Consider the following 16,422-nt stretch of genomic DNA (forward strand, 5'->3'; position numbering starts at 1 on the left):
GAGCTGGCTTTTTTCCCAAGGTAGGGATGTACTGTAGTGTCTGCAGGGTGCTTCATGCTGCACAGTAAATAATGGAAGTTCGTGTGTTAGCCTGATCTGTTTGACCATTTAAGCTGCTAAATGAGATGTAACTGCACAGCAGATAGCAGTGTTGGGCTCCTCCAGGGCTGAAAGGGCTCAGAGGAGGGGTTTGATGTTCCTAGTCATAAATTCTAACAACACAATCATCAAAATGCTGGTAACTCGAGGGAGGATGTGCTGTAGAGCTTGCAAAATAGCAGTGAACAAAATAGCTTAAAAACAGGAAGAGTTACGATTTTTGTGTGTGTGTGTATTAAGTGTAGGATATGACAGAGACTCTGCTTCGAACTAAGGGAGTCTTGCCAGGAATTCTCATGGTAGGGCAGTTGGGCTCTGTTAAAAAAGAAAAGACTGAAGAGCAGAAATTCATTTATTCCCTTGGTTGTTGGGCAGAGGGGTGGTTTTGGCCAAGCTCAGTCGTGACACCTGAGAGCAGAGAACTTCCTTGGAAGGTTTCCGTCAGCTTGGCTGAAACCCGAGCGCACTGACCTGCATTTATCTGGGAGGTGGAAGGACCTGTTTGTGTCACATTCTTGGTGTGCTGATGCCGTGGGATTCCGTGAACTCCTGCTCCAACCCTCAGTGACTAATGGGGCACTGACGTGAGGCTGGCCAGGCTCAGAGCTCTTCCAGCAGCTGGAGATGCTGTGGAGGAGGAAACCAACCTGTGGAAAGCAATAAAAGGAGTCATCAGCAGGAGTGGCCTGAGAGAAAAATGTCTTGTGCACACACAGGGTGGGGTCATCTCATCAGGAGAAAGAATTTGGAGGTTGCTTGGTACTGCTGATTATTTTGAGAGGAATTACGTTCTTGGATAATTCCATCCATTGCAGTCACTTCAGGCAGGCTTTGGAGAAAATGAACCTCCAAACTCTAGCTGCATCACCCAGCATTAATTTCTAGTTACAGAGGGATTTAAACAAAGAAGCAATCATGCTTTGCTTAGGGAAAAAATTGCTTGTCCAGCTTTGTCAGGCTGAAATGTGTGTGACCTCGCTGGGTCAGCGTACAGGGAGTGAACTTGAAACCCCCGAGACTGAATGAAGGTGAATTTGCATAAGTAACATTATCTCACTGCTCTGCTCCCTTCTGCTCAAGGGAGGCTCATTTTGAGCAGTCCAGGCTAAATTTTAAAGAAGTTAAAAGAAAAAAAGCTGTGCTTTTGATATGTTGCACGTTGATGTTTTATAGTTTGTCTCTTTGGACAAGAAGGCGAGGTTGCAGAAAGGTGAGCCTAAAGTTTTTGAGGAAAAATGTGAACTTCTCCTAAAAGTAGGCCATCAGTTGGCTTTCTTGGAAAGAAAGGCCACTACAGTATCTTAGTTACAGCAACCCAGCTTGGTATACATTATCTGCAATATTTTGTTGTCTCAGTGGTAATTTTTGAGGCAACAGAGCTCGGTTTTGCCTTTTTCTTGGCTCAGTTTCCACAGCATTTTTGCTTTTTAAGTATTTTTAGTTCCACATCCCCCTGACGTTGAAGTGTTTGCTTATCCCTCTGTGGCTCAGCGAGCATTAGGCTGTCCCTGTAAATAGATGTTCCATCCTCAGATCCCTTTCCACTCCCGAGTTATAAAGACACTGTCTTGTATTCCAGGAAGGAACTCGGGATTATTGCCCAACAGGGATGATAGGTAAGTGTATTGATCCCAACCGGATAAATTTTGGACCCACCAAAATTGTGTCAACACCAAACAATTAAAGGGGAGGTTTATTCTCTTTATTTCCTGCCTGTCCTGGTTTCATAGAGCATTTGACTATGTCTCAATCAACCTCAACACCAAGGTTCTCTCCGAAAGGCAGCATTTCCTTACCTGGGAAAAGAACCTTCCATTTATTCTCCCAAACCGTTGGCCTGTTCCAGTCACTCTGTTTTAGCCATGGTGTTGGAGGTGTGCAGTGTTGTTCTGGAGCTGTTTTTAATTAGGTTGGCACTTGAGATGAGAAGTGCAGCTGTTTTAAGGACCAGTCGCCCTCTGGTCAGCACATGGCCTGTCCTTCTCAGGGGGCTGAAAGCAGCTGGAGTGGGTGCAGGTGGCCCTGCAGGAGGGACAATAAGCTCAGTTCTCTCACATACCCTTCAGGGAGCAACTGCAAAAGGCTGGATCTCATAACTCCTTGTACAGCTGCTGGTGTCTTTAGTGGTGGTTTTTTTTAGCTGTAGGATTTTGATCTTGAAGGCCTGCTAGGTTATGAAGGGCCCCACTTGTGATGGTGCCCAGTCCTGACAGTCAACAGCGTAATAATAAGTAATAATTAACAGACAAAAGGTGGCAAATGCAGAAAGAAAACTTCTGCAGCTAACAAAAGGAGCTTGGGTAGTGGGGATGGACCCAGTGTATATCCCTGGGAGGGTTCAGCCCCAGGGCCAGGGGCTTGGAGCAACCTGGGATAGTGCAGGGTGTCCCTGCCCACGGCAGGGGGTGGAACGAGGTGATCTTAAAGATCTTTTCCAAGCCAAACCAGTCTGTGATTCTGTGATTTTTGTGCTGCTTTCCTGCAGATCCACAGTGTCCTGATCCTTGGGAGCACCCACAGTCCTAGAACACTCTGGCCTCAGTGGGAATGTGTCCTTAAGGCATTACACCTGTGAGGGCTCTTTATTTGGTTTGGGGTTTTGACATCAAGATAAAAACCCCGTGTTAGATCTGTGTGAAGATGAGTGCGAGCCCCTTATCTGGGTTGTGCCCAGTCTGTGTATTCATATCAAATAAACCTGGATGTGCAGGGCCCAGCACCTGGAGCAGCCTGCAGGAGTTGTTATGGTTGGAATTACCTTGTGTGTCAGTTATGTAGCATTTACAGTCAGCTTTTACTCTGGGGGGGGTTTTAACAATCCAAGAGCTTGGAGAATCTCACACCATCACCTCGTTCTGCTCGTGTGCCTGCTGAGGGCTCGAGCTGTTTACTGAGTCAGTGACCCAACAGAATGAAAACATTCCCCTCTGCATTCCCTGTGAAAAACAAAAGCGTTCCTGAGTGAACCTGTGCCAGGTTCCCTGGGAGAACACAAACCAGCATTGAAATGCAGGCTTTTATGTAGCTGCTTTTTTCCCCTAAGTGTGTGGTGTTTGGGAGGTGCAGGTGATTAATTCTGCGTAGATTCTCTTTGTAAAAGGACAAAGGGAATGTATTCCATAAAGAAGTTCTTTGGGAAAGAGGGTGGAACTAAGAACTGAAAGTATAGGTGAACAGTTCTCTTTGTGCCCTAATTAGCTGCATCTTTGCTTCTCCTGCCCGAGGGGGAGGGATCTGTTCAAGCACAATAAAATTACCAAAACAGTCACTGCCGGGGTTGAGGAATACTCTGAATGCAAACCCTGAACTTTATGTTTTGGGGAGACTTGGGATTTCCAAAACTTTGGGTCTCCAAGCACAGCTTGAGTGGAGAAAACTGAGGAGGGAATCTCTGAGGTACTTGGTGTTACATGGGAGGTTCTTCTACTCCAGAGATGCTTTACCCTCAGAAAACCCATCAATTAACAATAAAGGGGCTACAAGAGAACTGAGGAGGGACTTTGGGCAAGGGCATGGAGTGATAAACAAAGGGGAATGGATTTAACTAAAAAGGGAGTAGGTTTGGATTAGAGATGATGAGGAAATTCTCCCCAGTGAGGGTGGGGAAGCCCTGGCACAGAGTGCCCAGAGCAGCTGTGGCTGCCCCTGGATCCCTGGCAGCGTCCCAGGCCAGGTTGGATGGGGCTTGGAGCACCCAGGACAGTGGGAGGTGTCCCTGCCATGGCAGGGGGTGGCATTGGGTTGGCTTTAAGGTCCCTTCCAACCCAACCCATTCTATATTTTTCTTAACCCAGCTAAGAAAAATATTGATTCCTTCCAGGGAGGAAATTAAGATGAAATAAAACAGCATTTGCAAGCCATTTCCCCTCTGTTCTTTTCACTTCATTTATGAGCGTGCAAAGAATGTTGATGACCAAAGATAAGCCAGGCTTGTGTTCTCACTTCAATAAAACGATCGAGGTTGCCATCCTTTGAGCTTGTGTTTAATGGTGTCGTTCACTCCCAGAAGCTTTTGGGGCAAAGAATCGAGCAGACATCAAAAGTTCAAAAAGCCAGAAATCTGCTGGCTCAGAATGAAAAGTACATGATTATTATTTTATTTTATGTGGGTTGGAAGAGAGACATGAGAACAATGGCAGGGGAGGAGGGGGCTCTGATGTCATGGGAGCTGCCTCCTGTCTCGAGCCCCAGAGATGGATCTGGTCTGACCCATCCCAATATGAGGTTTGGCATGAAAGTCTCACATCTCCAGGTCTGGTGACACGGTGTGACAGTGCTTTTGTCTTGTGAGAACAACAGGGGCTCTTTCTGCTCTGCACTTCTGGGCAAAGAATGTCTCTCAATGGGCCTCAGTTCAGTGATGCTGTTTGGCTTTTTCACCTTAAACAGAGAAAATCCATTTACTGCTGGTCCTGAGCCTGTAAAGCTCTGCAGCCCAGCAGGGTACTGGGGAGGTCTTAGCTGGTACCATCTCATCAGCAGAATCTGGTGTGTGCTGAGTTTTTTCATGGCCCCAAGGCTGCCAGAGCTCCAGGAGCATTTGGACAACACTCTCAGGCACAGGGTGAGATTGTTGGGGTGTCTGTGCAGGGCCAGGAGTTGGACTGGATGATCCTTGGGGGTTCCTTCCTACTTAGGACATTCCATGATGATCAGTGGTTTTCCTGTTGCATCAGCTCCTGATTCCCCCTCCTTGATTTCCCCACTTTGCTGTGCCTGGGATGGGCTCTCAGGAGCTTTTCAGCGGTGTTGTGGCGCAGCGGGTTTAAGGTGATTTGTGAGAATTGGAAGGTACTGGTGGTGGTTGCCACTTTGGCCCCTCCTGAGCCGTGCAGGACTGGGAAATAATCCAGCACTCCAGCCTCTTTGTGCTGGAGTCCAGAGGTAGCTGCAGATTTGATACCACACCTGCTCTTTAGGAGCTCGACTTGCACTCCTGTGGAAATGTGGAGACAAGTTCAGAATTTTGGTAGAAACAAGGCTGGAAACTTAAAATGCCATTCTTTGTTCCAAAGCTGAGGGGGGTGGTGGCTATTAATAAACCCCAGGAAGGCTGGAGGTAGCAAAGCACTGCCTACAGCATGTGGAAATCTGGAGAAATTTTATGTAAGTGCTGGTGATTTGTGTCACTGCTGGTCACTGCAGCGTGGCCCTTTTGGCAGCTGAAGTAATAAACCAGCAGAATATTCCTTGGCTTTATGGTCCCCATGATCCTCCAGTCTGAAAAGACATTGCTGCTTAGATAAAGTGCTGCTTCCTCAGAAAACACACTGCCCATGGAGGAAAAAAATGCCCCTTAATTTTGAAATCCTGTGGTAGCATGAAGCATGTATTTGATTTCATACAGGTTTGGTGGCTCTAATCCTGTTGAAAAAATCATTGTCTTGCTAAGCACAGTGGGAAGAATTAAAAAGGGAGGGTTCACCCCAAAATTATGAGTTCCCAGGGCTCCTTTTAGAGGGGAGAAGCTCCCTGAGGATGGTTGAGTGGCTGTGTTAAATCCTTGCTGGAATTTCTCCGTGGTGCTGGGGAAAGGGCAGTTCCATGCCCATCCAGCCTCGCTCACACCCACACATATGGTGCGGTCCAAAAAGTCATTTAGAGATTTTGGGGGATTAGAATAACAAACACTCTCCTCAGGATTAGATGGAAATTTCTTTAGTGTAAACTGAGCTTAAATATCTGTTTAGTTCAAATGATTTCCTGAGCAGGCTGAGACCTGGAGTGTGTGAGCAGCATCTCAGTGCTCCACATGCTCCCTTCACCCTGTGAACTTGTACTTCAGGCTTTGGATTGCTTCCTCCCAGTCAGGACTGGGGAGCAGGGTGGGCATGGCTGTAGTGAACTGGTTATCCACTCTTTGAGGGGATGAATCACTGGATTCGATGACATATTTGAAACAATAAGTGAGGGCAGAGTTAGAGGTTATTTTGAAAAGTTCTGGGTATTTTTCATTCCTGCAGCAGGTTGTTCTTACAGATGAGCAGTGTGGGCTCCTGTTTTCCCCCCTTTCCCTACCCCAGGATGCATTTAGGGAAGATAATGCAGTCCAGCCAGGTCTCTTGCAGACTTTGAGTCGTTTCTGGTGAAAGGTGTGTTGGTTTAGGTCAGTCGAAGAAGCTGAGCCATGTTCTGTTCAGTATTTTACATTCCCGAGGAGCTGGCATGGTGCATTTGTGGAGCTTTTCTGTCCTGTACTTCCCCAGCAAGACCCTTTTTCCTCCTGACTCCTGTGTGACAAAAAGAAACTCAGCCTTGAGATCTCTTGGTCCTTTGTAAAACCGGACCAACTCTTCCCCAGTTTTGGAAGTACCAAATTCTCAGCAGTCTTGACACCAGGGCCAGTGGTTTGTCATCCTAAAGGGCCCGGGTTTGGGTGCAGCTGGGAGTTGCTCTGGTGCATATTCTGGACTTACAGTGCTTTGGGGTAGTTCATTTGCTTCGCACCTCTAAATTGGAAGTGCTGAGAGTGGGAGGTTTGAGGGAACAGAGACACACAAAGGTCAGCGTTTAATAATGGGCGTTTAATTCTGTCTGCATTCAAATTGCCACGTAATGGAGGCAGGAGAGCTTGGGGGCAGCTGCATTGTTCCTAACAGCTCTGAGCCCAATTTGTGTCCCGGGAGTGATCAGGACCATGCCTGGGGGCACAAGGGGCTCTGAGTGCACCGTTGCACCTTCCTCTGGAGAGGAAAAGGTCACAGTTCATGTCTGGTGTAAATAGCTGGGTCATGCTTTTTTCCAAATGGATGAGTGATCTCGAGACTTGGCATCAGCCCCCATTAAATAGTTTTGTCAGCTGTTGGTGGCTGTAACTTCCTGGAGCATTTCAGACACGCTTTCGAAATCAGCATGAAAAAGCTGATAGCATTGCTCCATCCATCTATTTTATTTTCTTTCCTTCCTCTTGGAAAAAATTTACTCTTCAACATTTAACATACACCACAAAACCCTTGAGCCCTTTACTTGTCCTGGTGAAAGTAGCTCTGCTGTTCCAGGTGGGATCATTGCTGTGTCCGTGCGTGTCTGTGTGTGTCCCCCTGCTCCAGCCCCCAGCTCGGTCCGTGGCTCCGCTGGCTCCGCTCCCGCTCTGTAGAATAGCTGCCACACTCCCCCACAGCTCTCTAGTAATGCTTGCTTGGTTTTTTTTTTTCTCTCTTCCACTCTTGTTATATTTTTACTTTCTTTTTTTCTTTGTGATGTGACGTTTTCAGCTGATGTATTGAAAGCAAACCCTTCTAATTTGGGAGTCCAGATCACAAGAGTGAGTTTCTTTCTACTGGTGTCTGTACTTGTATCTTTTTTGTGTGTCCTCCCCTCTGATTTTGGTAACAATCAACCACATTTAGTAAATACAATTAGGTAAGAGAATCCTCTGTCTTGTCCAATCTCCCCCTTTTTCACAAAGCAATGTTCTCTTTACATTGGGCCAGCTTAATTCCTCTAATTTGAGCTTTGGGTTGGTTTCCAGATCCACTGTTTCTGTGTGTGGCAGTCTGACTGTGCTCCAGGAAAGAGGCAGAGTCAGCCAGCCAGAAGTATTTAGAATTCACCAGTGATTTGTACATCCTGTACAAGAATTGTTCCAAAGTGACTCCTGCTCTGAGTCCCGTTAGTCTCTCAGGCCCTTCACGAAATGCCTGAAAAACATGAAACTTTTTCCAAAAGCTGAGTACAGGATGCGTTCTGGAACTGGGCCTTTTGAAAGGGTTTTGAATTGTGCACTAAAAAAGAACAATGTGTCCCTTTAGGATGGTGGAGGTCTGTCTTTGTTGCTTTCTGTTACTTAAACTTCTGTAGAGCACTCTAAAAAAATGTTGTGAATATCCACATATATTCCAAGGAAAACCAGCAGCCTTTTCTCCTAGTGCTCTGAGACAAGGACTTTCCAAAATGTTCTGAAGTCTCGGATGTTTATTTTCTATTAGAATTGACTACCTAGACTTCATCAGTGATGTTAGGATGTTTGAAATTCCTTGGGTTCGGGTTTGCTCCCTCATGATAAGATTCTGGGGAACTTGGTGCTTCTGCCCCCCAAAGTATTCAACCCCAAGAGTCCCTCCTGCCTTTAGAGCAGTTTGTTTCTTAGAGACCCTCAGAACTACTATCAGGAAAACAAGTAACTGGTTGTGGTGTATGTTGTATTCTGGATTTGCTCATGAAATCATTTGCGTGGGATTTTTGGCTCCTTCTCCAATGTAATGGTACATTGCTTTTGTCAGATGTCATTCCTGGGTACCTCTGGCTATCAACCAGCTAATCCCTCCTGTCCTTTGGCCCGTGCTCTTGACTCGTGTCATGCACTGTTTGTCAAGTACATCTGCACCCTGCAAGAGCAGCAAAGTAAACAATCCTTCTTCTTTTCCCCTTTTCCTTCCAGAATTTGCTTGTTGCTTCGAAATCAGCTTTGTTGTCCATGCAAAAGAAAATCGGTAATGTTGATTGGAAAGGGGTATACACAGAACTTGAAGTCATAGCCAAAAGTGACCACCAGTTGTCTTTTCCTTCAGCTGCTGGGAGGATGGCAATGTGCTCCATGGGGTTTGTTGAGCTAAGATGCTGTTGCTCCATCCTGGCTCAATAAATGTCCCTGGGGAGGGGCTTGACACCACAGTTTCCAGTGCTACAGCAAAGAGCTGCTCTTGGATAAACCACAAACAGCTTTGATCTGATCCGTCCCTGCTTTCTTTTGCCTCAGAGGTTGAAAGATCTCAAGCAAAGGGAATTTGCTCGCAATGTCTCGTCGAGATCCCGGAAAGATGAGAGGAAGCAGGAGAAAGCCCTGCGGCGCCTACATGAGCTGGCTGAGCAGAGGAGGCAGCCTGAGTGGTGAGTCTGGGTGGTCCCCAGCACCCCTGGAGCCCAGGGGCTGCAGCCCTGGGCTGGGCTGGCATTCCTGCTCTGAGATACTGCACAGGTTTTGAGAGCAAAGCTTCACACTGGTGTTTGGGGCTCATGCTGTGGTTTTGGTAGGAGCAAATTCACTAAACCGATCATGCAGAGCATCCCCAAATTTCTTTATCCAGCAATACATTTTCTTCAGGAATTTAATATTATTAAAAACTTTGAGTGGCTGTATAATGATATTTTAATACATGTATCTGGGTACAAGAGCGCTTGAACTGTGTGAGATTGTCTCAGCTGAGGGCTGGATCCTCCTTCAGAGGGACAGGGACACCAGTCAGCTGTGTTCTCTCTCTCCCTGTTCCACAGTGCTCCTGGAAGTGGGCCCATGTTCAGGACCACCACGGTGGCTGTGGATGAGGAAGGTGGAGACGACGATGATTCCGCAGCCAACAGCGGCTCCTTCGTCCAGACGAGCTCCGGCCAGGCTACGGAGATGACCACGGACAGAGGCTTCCTGAACACTGGACAAGGCACTGTGATGCCAGGCCAGACGCCCGCCCAGGGGGCACAGGCCATCAGCTTCGGCATTAAGAGCTCTCTGGGAGCTCCCCTGCAGAAGATCGGGGTGTCCTTTTCCTTCGCCAAGAAGACCCCAGTGAAGCTGGAGACCATCGCTTCTGTTTTCAAGGACCACGGGGAGGAGTCCAGTTCTGCAGATGGGGCAAAAGGTGATGAGAGGGGCTCCTCGGAGGCTGGCAGCCTGCAGAAATCCGGGGAGGGTGAAGGCACCAATAATTCTGATGGCAAGGCGGAGGACGATGACCAGCACGACAAGGACAGCGGGGCTCTGGCAAGCACCTTATCCAAACTGAAGAAGATGAGGCGAGAAGATGGACCAATGGCCGTGGAACCCGAATATTACCACTACATCCCCCCAGCCCACTGTAAAGTAAAGCCCAACTTTCAATTCCTGCTTTTCATGAAGGCTACTGAGCAAACAGAAGCTGAAAATGTGAACAAAAAAAACGCGCACGAAGTGAAAAAGGGGAGTTCCCCCAAACCCAAACCAGGCAAGCACACGGAAAAGGCTGCTGAGAGCACGGGGCAGCAGAAGGAGCAAAGTACTACTGAAAGTGCAGCTCAGCAGGGCAAAACGGAACGAAAAGACATCCCAGAGAATGAAAATACACAGGAGAGCAAACACCTTCCAGAGAACAACCCCCCTGAGCCAGACACTGCTAAAGAAGCTCCTCCTCCTGCCTTGGGCTGCAGAGATGGCTCTGAGGGACCAAAGCACCCCACAGGACCTTTTTTCCCTGTTCTGAGTAAGGATGAAAGCACGACGCTGCAGTGGCCTTCAGAGCTGCTTATCTTCACCAAAGCTGAGCCCTCTGTGTCCTACAGCTGCAACCCCCTGTACTTTGACTTCAAGCTCTCCCGGAACAAGGATGCAAAAGGGAAAGGGGCAGAGAAATCCAAGGATCCAGGGGGGCTTTGTAAAGACAACACTCAGAGCACAGAACCTGGTGAGGTGAGCAAAGCCAAGGAGGCTGAAAGTGTAGGGAACAGTTCTGCTCAAAAAATGGAGAACAAATCCCAGGGCAAGCAGGAGTCCGGTCTGGGAGGTGTCGGTAAGGGAGAGGGGGAGGACAGCAGTAAGAGCATAACAGGTAAGAGTAAATCTGGAAGGTCCCATAAACACAAAAAGAAAAAGAAGCACAAAAAGTCCAGCAGACACAAACGCAAACACAAGGAGGAAGCTGAGGAGAAGGCCCGGAAAGCTGAGCTGGGGGAAGAGAAACCCAAGAAACGGAAAAGGCACAGGCACAAAAAAGGTAAATCCTCCCTTTCAACAGAGTCAGACCGGGCACTGAAACCTGAACTCTCCGAAGACTGCAGCCATTTCCAGAAGAAAAAGCGATGCTCCCAGGAGTTCCAGAGGAAATCCCTGTCTGCTGAGGAGGGGAGCAGCAGTAAAAAAGAGGACGGAGGTGACTCCTGCCAAGAGCATGGCAGCAAAAAACACAAGGCTGAGCTTCAACAGGTGCCTGGTGTGAGGAGGCGCTGCCCGGCTCTGTCCCAGGCCCGGAGCAGCCGCCGGAGCCGGCAGAGCAGCGGCGACGACGACAGCGACGAGGGCTCCCCCGGCAAGCACTGCCGCCAGAAGTCCCCGTCGCAGTACAGCGACGACTACGACTCGGGCAGCGAGCACTCGCGCAGCCGCTCCCGCTCAGGCCACAGGCACTCCTCGCACAGGTCCTACTCCAGCAGCTCGGACGCGTCCTCAGAGCACAGCCGCTACAGCCGCCGCAGGAGCTACTCGGAAGACAGCTACAGCGACTACAGCGACCGCTCCCGCTGCCACTCCAAGCGCTCCCAGGACTCGGAGGATGACTCCGACTACAACAGCTCAAACCACCGCTCGAAGCGGCGCAAATACTCCTCGTCGGAAGATGACTACAGCTCGAGCAGGAGCAGGTCCAGGAGCCGGAGCAGGAGCCGAACCCACCCTCGAGGCAGGTCGAGATCGAGGAGCCGGGGCAGGAGCCGCAGCAGCAGCTGCAGCCGCAGTCGCAGCAAGAGGAGGAGCCGCAGCGTGACGGGCCGGAGCTGGAAGCGCAGCCGCAGCTACAGCCGGGACCGCAGCCGCAGCACCCCGCAGCCACTCGCAGAGGTCCCTGTCCCGGAAGGGCTCGCGGGGCCACGAGAGCCCCGAGGAGCGAAGGTCTGGCAGAAGGGACTTCATCAGGTCCAAGATCTACCGCTCCCAATCTCCCCACTATTTCCGGACAGGCCGAGGTGAAGGGTCACTGCTGAAGAAAGAGGATGGCAAAGGAGAGGATCTGAAAGGATCTGGCTCCCTCTCCCAGAACAGCAGCGGCTCTGGCATGGGGCGGGCCTCGGAAGGAGACTGCAGTCCTGAGGAGAGGAACTCCGTCACTGCAAAGCTGCTCCTGGAAAAGGTGCAGTCCAGGAAGGTTGAGAAGAAGCCCTGTGTCACTGATGAGATGCTGTCAGGGGCAAACAAGGTGGGCATAAAGCTCAAAGATCCTCCCCAGGGCTACTTTGGCCCCAAACTGCCTCCTTCCTTAGGCAACAAACCAGTTCTCCCTTTAATTGGGAAGCTGCCAACCATTCGGAAGCCAAATTCCAAAAGATACGAGGAGTCTGGCTTGGAGAGGGGCGAGGAGCAGGAGCTGTCGGATGCTGAGGATGGTTCCCAAGGCATGGAGGAGGGTCAGCTGGCTGGCCAGTCTCTCCTGGAAGATGTGGTGATGGTAATTCAGGACAAACCTCTGGATGAGCAGAAACGTGATGAAGCTGCTGTGGAGATGCCGTCCCTTCCCCTGGACGCGCCGGCGCTCCCCGAGTGCTTTGGCTCCGGAGACCTGGTCGTGCCACACAACTTCCTCTCGGATCCGAGCGATGGTGACGGGCCGGAGCCTATGGACGGGGGCAACCAGCCAGTCCCAGTGGAAACCAGTATGATGCCCTTAGTTCCAGATGTTGAGCACTTTCCTGGCTACGTGCCTCAGAGTGGGGAGCCGAGCATGGAAGGGGATCGGGAAGGGGCAGAAGATTCCTCTCTAGCCCCGCTGGAGAGCCAGCCCATCACCTTCACCCCCGAGGAGATGGAGAAGTACAGCAAGCTGCAGCAGGCAGCCCAGCAGCACATCCAGCAGCAGCTGCTGGCCAAGCAAGTCAAGGCCTTCCCCGCCTCAGCTGCCCTGGCGCCGGCCGCACCCGCGCTCCAGCCCATCCACATCCAGCAGCCGGCGGCGGCGTCAGCCACGTCCATCACGACGGTGCAGCACGCCATCCTGCAGCACCACGCTGCTGCCGCCGCCGCCGCCATCGGCATCCACCCCCACCCGCACCCGCAGCCCCTCGCTCAGGTCCACCACATCCCCCAGCCACACCTGACACCCATTTCCTTGTCCCACCTGACCCACTCGATTATTCCGGGGCACCCCGCCACGTTCCTGGCCAGCCATCCCATCCACATCATTCCGGCGTCCGCCATCCACCCGGGCCCCTTCACCTTCCACCCGGTCCCTCACGCTCTCTACCCGACCCTCCTGGCTCCCAGGCCTGCGGCAGCGGCTGCTGCCACAGCCCTGCACCTCCACCCCCTGCTGCACCCCATTTTCTCAGGACAGGACTTGCAGCATCCACCCAGCCATGGCACATGAAGGACAAAATGAAGGAACCTCGGAGGAAGGAGAATATTTGGTGTTTTGGGAAGGGGTTGGAGTCGAGCCAGTGGGCAGGTGAGGCCTGAGCACTTCTTTCACTCTTGAGCAGCCAAAGAAGCCAAGGCTCGAGGGCTGGGCTGTTGGCTGTATCCACGCCCAGGGATGTCTCGCTCTGACGCCTCCGTGCACGCAGCAGCACCGCTCCAGAAGAACCATTTCACCTTTGGAACAGCGAGACACTTGGAAAAGCTTTTTTCCCCTGGATTCTTACACTTGGTCATCTTCCTTCTGCCACCTTGTATATGATAAATGAAGTTTCATACACACTAATAAGTTCTCTAAAAATCCTTTTAATGAGGTCATCTAGTTAAGATAGCATGATTGAATCCGGCTTGTAATCGGCGATGGAACATCGGGAGCTGTCGGCTGTGGAGGGGCTGGAGGCCTCAGTTTTCAGGCATTGCAGGAGGTTCCTTGGCCCCCGTCACTGCACACGTGGGTTTTTCTTGGTGAGAGCAGCAAAGGTGGAAGTAAGATCTTGGTGTAAAGAGGAGGAGGAGCTCTGTGTGTGTGCCCAGAGCTCCCATCCTTCTCCATCCTGCATCCGCGTTCTCCCGTGCCAGGACATGCCTGGATATCCCAGACTGGAGAGGTGTTCTCCGGGTAGGGGTTGGGATTCCAGTCTGGGCTTTGATCAGTCTTCTCCTGAAAGGGGGAAAAACTCACTCTGAATTCCATCTTCTGTGGTGTTGGGAAAGAAGCACTGGGATGGGAGAAAGGAGGAAAATCCTGTTAGGAATTGAAGCAATACAGAGGACAGGGGAGTGTGGCCGGGGTGTAAAGCGTGTTCTTTCCTCTGTAACACTGATGGTTTCCTTATTAATTTATAGGATTTTTTTTTTTATGTAAAGAATTGCACTGAACTCTGTAAACAAAGATGCTGCTTTTTGTAGCTCCTATCAAAGGTTACATTTGTAGTATATCGCAATAATATTTTTTACAGCCAGTTCTTAGTGGTACCTGTTCTGGTGGCTTCTGTGTAAATATGTTTGCTGTAGGTGACCCAAGACACTTGTAAAGGTTCAATTTATAGTTTCAGCTAGATGCAGAACAACTAAGCATGTATATTTTATCAAGCTCATGTATTTTTGAAGTTTTTATGTACTATAAAATGTAAAAACAAAAAAAAATTCCTCATTTAGAATTTTGCAGAAGAAAAAAACCCAACAGGTGAGACTTGGGCAAGGTGAAGGGTGTGGGGGTAGCAGTGACTCTGCAGGTAATGCTGCGTTCCTCCCTGCCATAGGAATGGGCACTGGAGCAGCCTGGGGAGCAGCAGGAATTTGGGCTGCTCCCAGAGTACACATTGCCCTTTTTACCCGTTTTTCCTTTCCTTTTCCTCCCCTTTGGAGGAGGCTGGTGCAGGGGGAGCCTTGGGACTGTTCCCATCCCACACACAGGATCACCCCGAGTTACTCCATAAGGGATTTCCCTGTTCTCCCAGCATGGCCCCGGCTGCAGGTGGCACTGCCCGTGGGAGCTGCCCCCTCCCAGCGCAGGGGCTGAGCTGCTGCTGTCCCCTCTCACCGGGCACTGTGGCTGTCACAGCCCTTGGGGCACCACCGCTGGAGGGAGGGATTTCAGAGCAGTGGGGGGACACGGTGACATCCGTGTCCCTTTCCTTGTCCCCTTCCTCATCCTCATCTTCCCTGTCCCCTCCTGGAGCACAGCATGAGACCAGGCAGAGTCAAAGGCTCAAAACCCCATGAGCTCCCTCACTGTGTAAACGAGAAATTGGAGCAGGTCGGAGTGACAGCAGTCACAAAAAAGGGACTCAATTTCCTGTAAATACCGAACAATTCAGTGTTACTGTCAGAGCTGAGCTTCGTAGGGCTCCGTGTCCCAGCCCTGTCACGCTGTGGGCAGGGATTGTTTTTGGACTTCAGGATAGCGCTAAAATAATTAACCTGTCATTACTTAACGAGCATAAACAGACTGTATTTAACTTTGTCACATAAGATATATATATAAATATATATATATGCTGTAAAATGAGGGGAAAAAACCTTTCTAATAAACCAATGATTTGTGGAAAAAAATGGGATGGTTTGTGGTGGTGTGGAGTTGCTGTGTAGAGCACCAGCCCCTCCTTTGCTAACCAAAGGCCCTGGTTTGGTTACAGTGAAAAAATCCAAACCCCTGCATGCCAGCAGGGTCGTCGGGGTCCAGGGTGCCACCTGCCCTTCCCTGGCGGTAGCCCTGGAAGGAGGTGGCTGATGAGGGATGGTGCGGAAGTGCTGAAAGAAACAGGAAATTAAGTAATTGGATAGAATAAAGAATTCGAACTGCCCTGAAGGGGTCTGGTGTGGGCTCCAGCTGGGTTCAGATGCTGCTGCCAGCCGGGGATGAGACCTCCCAAGGAGGAGCAGCTGTCCCTGAGTCCGGTGTCCTCCTCTCCCGGGGCACAGAGCTGATCCGGGCTCAGCTGCACCCTTCCCACCCCGCGTAGCTCTGCCACGGCTTTGGGCAAATCCCACTCTCTTCCAACTGCAGCTGCTCCAGGGTGGCCGAGAGGCTCCAGCTGCTCCGAAGGGCTGGAGCAGCCCCGGCTCTGGGGGCTGTGTCCCCCATCAGGGGCCAAGGTGCCGCTTGGCTCTGCGGGGACCCCCCTGTGCCCCTCGAGACCCCCCGACTCCCCTGTCCTGCTTCCCACCTGCAACTTCAGAGATGGAGAGGAGGAAAGCTGCTTTTCACACGGGCTGGCTCCCGGGGAGATGCTCCGGGGCCTCTCCCGGCCCCCGGCTCTGGATTGGCACGAGGAGCTGCCCGAGAGTCCTTAATTAATAGAGTTTAAATTAATTCTGCAGGGGCGTTCGGGGGCTGCCGGCGCTGTCCGGGCAGGGCTGAGCCCCCGCGGCTGCCGCAGGCCTGGCTTGGCTGCGGGGCCCCGGCTGTTCCGCGGGGACAGGGACACGCCTCGCTCATTTGGCTGTGGGCTGTCCCTACCGTGCCCCTCGTCCCTTGCCAGAGCCCTGCACAGCGCTGGTGCTGCCGGCCCCCCTCTCCTCTGGCAGGGTTTTGGGGTGTCCCTGCCCCGGGGAAGGGGACACAGTGTGGGGGTGATGCCCAGCGCTGGCGGGCTCGGTGCTGTCAGCTCCATCCGGCTGCGGAGGGGATATCGAGGGCGATGGAGGGGCCCTGTGCCCTGCTGTCCTCCCCCCTCCTCGCCGCATTTCCGCTGGTAGGGACTGCCCGCACCCCGAAATAGCCACCCCAAGAT

The 16,422-nt window shown here is 51.1% G+C and overlaps 1 protein-coding gene across 1 annotated transcript in view; it reads left to right on the forward strand.

The window, feature by feature from the left end:
• GPATCH8 (G-patch domain containing 8) overlaps nt 1-13,322 on the forward strand; it is a 54,619-nt gene extending 41,297 nt beyond the window's left edge. Inside the window, 3 exon segments of the mRNA XM_039565590.1 lie at nt 8,798-8,928; nt 9,313-11,602; nt 11,604-13,322. Coding sequence (XP_039421524.1) covers nt 8,798-8,928; nt 9,313-11,602; nt 11,604-13,139 — 3,957 coding nt within the window. The 3' untranslated portion in view covers nt 13,140-13,322.
• Nucleotides 13,323-16,422: the final 3,100 nt, after the last annotated feature.

This window comes from Corvus cornix, chromosome 27, assembly GCF_000738735.6.
Source record: "Corvus cornix cornix isolate S_Up_H32 chromosome 27, ASM73873v5, whole genome shotgun sequence".
Classification (NCBI taxonomy): domain Eukaryota; kingdom Metazoa; phylum Chordata; class Aves; order Passeriformes; family Corvidae; genus Corvus; species Corvus cornix.